A 6,683-nucleotide genomic window follows, 5' to 3' on the forward strand; every position below is an offset into this window, starting at 1 on the left:
AATTTTTAGCTCCAATTCTCTATCAAAATCATGTTAAATCATGAATTATAATGTTTGATTGAGTATTTTGGTTTTCATAATATTATAATATAGTAGATTTTGAAAAAAAAATTTGTAAATACTACTCAATTCTAAACTATAAACCCTAAATCCTAAAATCTAAATCCCAAATATTAAAAATTAAGATCTAAACCATAAACCCTAAACCTAAAACCCTGAACTCTCAATCCTAGATATTAATTCCTAACTCCTAAACTATAATATGTCATTTTCAAAAAAAAATCATGATTTAACATGAGTTTTGAGAGGGAATTGGAGCCCAAAGGTACATTTGAGTAGTTGCAGAACTAAAGAAAAAATGCACCAAAAATGTGAAAATTGCACGAAACCAATAATCCATGGAACAATGTTGTATCTTACATGCTCTGCTCAACTGCAACTGTATTACATGCGGAACTTTGTTTGTGTAAATAAAAAATAGAAAACCATTAAAAAAAGGAACATGGCATGCTCACAGATGAACAACTTCTGCTTTACTTTGAACTATACGACCACTAAATAAAGAGTTCTTAGCCAGATACAAGACAAACACCTAGCCAGAAGTCATGTCTTCTGAGGCTACATAAAATTTTCTACAAAAAGAAAATTCCTATTCAACAATTTTAAAAAAAAAATATAAAAGAAGAAAAGAAAAGGAAAGGAGAATCAATTGCTATGGCTAAACGATTCCTCTAAACTCCTCTCAAGCATAACTAATTCTAGGTTGGTTTTTCAAGCAAATAAGCAAAACTATGCAAGGCTGCTTCACAATGTAAACACAACAATGTCATGCAGAAGAGCTTTGCTTACCCAAAAATTCTCTTCTTATAATTTCAAGCACAAGCTCATTCCAGGTATCAACTGGCCCTGGCATGCACCAATGTAAGCAATCCTGTGGTGGGGGCTTTCCATCTGGGCCACGTTTTGTGATTTTATTAGGATCAGGGCTTCGGTATGGACCTGGATGCCCATCATGGCGGTACGCAAAGGCTTCGGTGATATCCATCAACTTCAACTTTGACCTATTCGTCATTTTCCTTATCGCACGCTCGAAACCAGTCACCTGTTCCTTGTGCATTATTTCAGTAAAACCATTTTCCACTAATTCATCAACACTAAGAGGCCTAACCTTTCCAGTGCATGATCCCCCAGTATTCCATGCCCCACCCTCATAGTGATCAGGGGAGAAAGAACGAACAATCGCCAACCCTGTGTAATTTGGATGTGTAACAAGAGCAGTGAGAATTGTCTCAACAGATATCCCGAATGCTTCAATATTGTTAACCTTCATTGACCGAGATTTGTCTGGCCACCACAACTGTCCTCCCACAATCTCATTGTTAATGACATAGACTGACGCCTTTGCAAACCAGTGACCAGAAGAAAAAAACAATCACATCAAAATCTGGGATGTATTTCATTAAGTCATCATCAGGAGCATCAAGGTGAAGCTTCACAACGCCCTCTGGAGCAAAGTCCAGTGGTCCAGATGTTTGGCGAACAAGCCAGGAGGACCATATCCGGACAATCATCACAGACGTTGACCGAAAGAACCATCGTTGCATTTTCCGGTTCCCCCGGTTTTTTGGAACTTCTACCTGAAAATACAGTAACTTTTTGTTAGAGAATATCACATAATTATGTTAAAGAGGTTTGAATCTGTACTGCAAATAAGAATATGGCCTGGATTGAGAATTCCCACATCTCAGTTAAAATAACCAAAATTTAGTGAAACTTTAACTCAGGTAAGGTCATCACTATATTCTAACTCGGGTGTTCAATCTGGACCTAATTTAAACCACAAAATATGCAAACTGTATCCAATCATATTCAACATAAATATTATATATATATCTCCATAGTATTATGCATTAAATGTATAACAGTAATTATATAGGCACAAATTTTGTAGATATAATATTAAGCTTAGCTCGAGAACTTAAAGATATACAAATTAAGCTGGAAAAAAAAATCTAACTCATTTTCATTTTGCACTCTTGATTCAAGCTCAGTCAAAATCGTACTAGCTTGAACTGCTAGATAAGGGGGTTATCCATTTGTAGCCATAAATTCCATAATCATACATGAAAGAAGAGAGAGAGAGAGAGAGAGACAGCAACATTAGTTACTATTGAGGTTAACGCATATTTAGTGAAAAAAACAAGGCCTGGCTGAACCAGGCTTCAACTTCTTAGACCAACCTAGGTCTAGGACACTGCACTCGAAGTGAGGGCCAATGGTATATGAATAACTGATAAACAGAATGGCGTATCACAAAATTGGGTAAAAGGTGGAAGTACGGCATCAAACCAAAATATGCTAGCATTAAACAAAATCATCTGAAAATGGTCCCGACTGCATATTAGTTTCCCAAGTTTGCTAGCAGTCAAATATATGAGCCTTTTTAATTTACTTTTTACTTGATGCCAAGAGAATTGCACCACCATTTTGTTTCATAAAGTAATGACACCATGTCTATTGTTTCACCCATTTTGCTACTTGCCTGCCAGAGAAGGCACAACATAGACTCCATCTGATTTCGAGCAACTGAATCACCAATGAAAGCTAAAGTCTTTCCTCTCATCAATTCTAGAAATTTCTTGGCATCAAACCGTGGAAGGTCACACTGAAATGGCTTCCATCTCCAATTCTCATATTCCTTGTCAGGTCTCCCATTCCCCTGACAGTTCTGCATCTGTGTGATGACGGGACATGTGTTGTTCGTGTATGTTGGTCCCAAAGAATCATAAAACCAACTTCCATGGTACAGATGACAGCCTACATAACAACCAAGAAGAATGCAAGATCAGAAGCATGAAGCATGTAGCAAAAGAAAATAACAGCCGCCATAGAGATATTCAGTCCAGTGAGCAATAAGTAAATTAGGATGCTGCTTAATTTAATTGTCTAATTTGGCTCTGTCCAATACAAATCTCCAACTCATCCAAAATCCAACATGAAGACCAACTAAACAACTTTTTACTTGGCAAATGAAGATTGAAATGGATATGTTAGCTAATAAAACAAGAAGCCGACAGATTGAAGGTTTGCTAATCACATAGCAAACCTTGAGAGTTGAGACCAGTTGAATAGTTTATCGTGATCTCAAGTCTCAACTCTCAAGTTTTGCTATGAGATTCACTAAATCAGACTCTCAAATGCATCAGAAGAAGTCTAACCAATCAAGTTCAAAAAGGAAAAAAACATTCAAGTTTTGCTATGAGATAAGCTAATAGTGAGTAGACATAAGGAGCTCTTGTGGTGTAATGGCAGCCAGCTTCTTACAATTGCGTAAGATGCAAGGTTCGATTCCCCCTCCCTCAAAAAAATTAATAATTAACCCCATGAATAACTTTAAAAAAAATAGTGAGTAGACCTAATGAATATGTAAACACTGAGATGCAAGGTTCGATTCCCCCTCCCTCAAAAAAATTAATAATTAACCCCATGAATAACTTTAAAAAAAATAGTGAGTAGACCTAATGAATATGTAAACACTGAGATGCAAGGTTCGATTCCCCCTCCCTCAAAAAAATTAATAATTAACCCCATGAATAACTTTAAAAAAAATAGTGAGTAGACCTAATGAATATGTAAACACTGAATACGTTTTGGAAATTCATCTATATCATATCATCTTTATATGTTTACACTTACACCACCTTACTCTCCACTCTTCTGCGGAGTCTCCTTGAGACTTACATATGATCAAACACCAAATGACAAAGAAACATACTTCCCAACAAATGGAAAAGGAGCTTCTCCACTGTTGGAAAAAGCAATAAACCACTTTAAAAGAACCAAGCATGCAAGTTAACATATAGAACTCGGACATGCAAGTAAAAAAGTTATTAGTCAACATATCCTAAAATATCCCCACCAACTCCAAGGAAGTAAATTCCATCGTAACAGAAATATCTTAAAAAGTTAAAAAGCTACCAGAATCAGTCTTGGATGTATTGCTTGCCAAAGGAGGTATGGAAGACTCCGCCTCCAATGTAGAGTCTGAAGACGTATCTCTATTGTTATCATCCATCCTTGAATCTCCATTACCAGAATTATTTGAGGAATCAATATCCCCTATTCCGTGGGAAGCGATTGAACCAGTCTTGACCTCCTCTTCTTGCCTTACAACAGAAGGCACTTGTGGAACCGGTTGATCCACCAGTGAATCACTCATGGGCGGTTGTGAATCAGACTTAGTTGTCAGAGAATTCGTATCAATCATATCCCTATTCTTAACAGCAGAAGATCCGTTTAAACTTACGGGCACTTCAAAATTAGGCCCAGAAGATGAATTCTTATCAATTACATCTACATTGCTAAGAGGAGAGTCATAGTTAGTTTGATTGCTTGAGGAGACAGAAATTTCAAGTTTTTTTGAACTATCAACCCCGTAAAAGTAACTTTGAACCGTGGTTCCAAGAGGAGATTGAACTAGAAGACAAGAAGCAATAATCAGGAACAATGCCAGGCCACCCACTGATATTGCAATTGACACAAGGGATCGCGGGAATGCAGCCATTGTAGGAAAGCCTTTAGGGGAACCCAAACTCATGACTTTCCAAATTAAGGAGAGTTTTATATGGAAAGGAGAGGAATGTAGTTTCTAAGCTAATAATAACAACAAAAAGATCTCGTCTAGTGAGCTTTATCTTATCTGAATCTACTTCTGGATACAACCCCAGATCTTTCCTAATAAAGCAAGGATTGCATTCAATAACAGATGCAGAAAGGGAAAGTATCCTAAAGTGTAATTAATTTTCTTCTAAATTTACACTGCCAGAAAACAACTTCGATTTATTGCGGCTACAATCTTCACATATTTTCCTCAGGATCCCTTCCAAAAATGACGACTTGCAGGAAAACTTATGCTAATCGTGGAAACAGCATCCACGCATTGAATGATGCCCCTTCCGAATCTCAGTACCCTGAAAATCCAAAGAAAACAAAGTAAACAAAACAATACTCGTATCATCTACGAATGCAAAAGACAGAACTCTTCAAGTTGCTCTAACGAATTCCACAATTTTCATTTTTCCACCATAATCCTCCGCGGATCCTCCAAAAAAGAAAAACTAACCTTTCTCACAAAATTACCACATATCCTGAACATCTAATTCCGCGATGCTAGCGGCTGAAAATTGGAAGTCGATTACAATTTTGCGTGGTTTTGAAGATAGTACTCGCTGTGCCGGTGTTGGTGCAAATCATGGAGGACTCTTGGTTTCCGAGTTTGCGAAAGAGATTAAATTAAGAGACCGAATGACGCGCATTAAATGAACAAGTTAAGTAGATATGAGTCGCTTGATTTGCAGAATAGAATACGAGTTTTACATTTGGTGATGATTCTTGGTGTATTTTTCAGATCTATGTTCAAAGGAAAGTTAATTTCTTCCAAAAGATAAATTCTCCTTCCCTCAAAGAACAGTGACTTGCTTTTAATTAAATAAAATAAATATAATGTCTTTTTAAAAATTCATAATTTCTACAATATTATCTTAAATATGTTACTTTTATATTATTTTATTTCACATTGATTAAACTTGATCACGTAAACAATAAAAATTCATTTGTAATTTTTACATTTTTAATTTGGATATTCAAATTAAAATATTATTTTTAAATTTAAATATGTCATTCAATATGAAATAATTGTAACTTTTACTCTAACAAAGTTTTCTTTGGGTAATGTGGAACCCACTCAATTGTCTTCTCGATAACTGACTAATAAACCCTATGTCACATGAAATACCCCACAACTCCCATAAACCAAAGACCTGAGTTGAGGCCTGGTGCATGAGATAATGCATGATGACATTTGTTCACCTTGGGTTGAGCATTGGGTTATCTTGTAATTACGATGATAGAAATATCCATGAGACTTTAACTCATGACCTCCCTCTTGAGCAAAGAGTTACCACAGGTCAAGTTCATCATCTCAACCAATGTTCCGTTTTAATGATGTAACGAAAGTAGTATGATAGATGATCCAAACATTGACAATGAATGAGGATACTATAAAAACTACAATTTCTTTCCCACTTTGGGTTATCGGTTCTTATGGATACATCAGACCCACACGACTTTATTTTTCCTGAACCGTCTCACTCAACGGTACTCGTGGCCAAGAAAATGTCTCTTAAATGGTAAGGACTTGGGTTTTATTATAAACCCACATCACTTGGATTTATCCAAACATTGTGGGTCACCTATAAGTCATGACACTCAATTTTTACTAAACTTTGTTTAACTTCCTTATTTCAAACGTTCCTTTGTGACCGACCATCGTCAATGTCATCGGAATCAACCAAGTCATTGTCATTGGAATCAACCAAAATTGTCAAGTAATTGGAGTTCTTCATCATACCCTACCAAACTCTCCCCTAAATCATAGTATGATGAAACTCTTGCCCCTACTTAAATCTCACAAAATATCACATTAAACTCTACTTTGATTGAAAAATTAAGAGTTGAGGTTAAGGGAAGAGGTGTTTAGTGAAGGAAATTATGGGAGGGGATTATCTCTGCTCGGCCTTAATTAGACAAAAGATAGAGTTGATGAGGGAAGAAGAAAATAAAAAATGAATCATTTACTATTTACCTCAATCCTTAATATGGAATAGAAAGAATTATTATTTTTC

The 6,683-nt window shown here is 36.1% G+C and overlaps 1 protein-coding gene across 1 annotated transcript; it reads right to left on the minus strand.

The window, feature by feature from the left end:
- Nucleotides 1–399: 399 nt before the first annotated feature.
- Nucleotides 400–5,452, minus strand: LOC119986271 (protein YLS7). The gene is given in 5 exon segments (XM_038830845.1): nt 400–1,426; nt 1,428–1,637; nt 2,543–2,817; nt 3,979–4,970; nt 5,123–5,452. Coding segments are annotated over 4 exon segments (1,704 nt in total). The 5' UTR covers nt 4,598–4,970; nt 5,123–5,452; the 3' UTR covers nt 400–826.
- Between the last annotated feature and the right edge of the window lie 1,231 nt (nt 5,453–6,683).

Source organism: Tripterygium wilfordii, chromosome 19 (genome assembly GCF_013401445.1).
Source record: "Tripterygium wilfordii isolate XIE 37 chromosome 19, ASM1340144v1, whole genome shotgun sequence".
NCBI lineage: Eukaryota > Viridiplantae > Streptophyta > Magnoliopsida > Celastrales > Celastraceae > Tripterygium > Tripterygium wilfordii.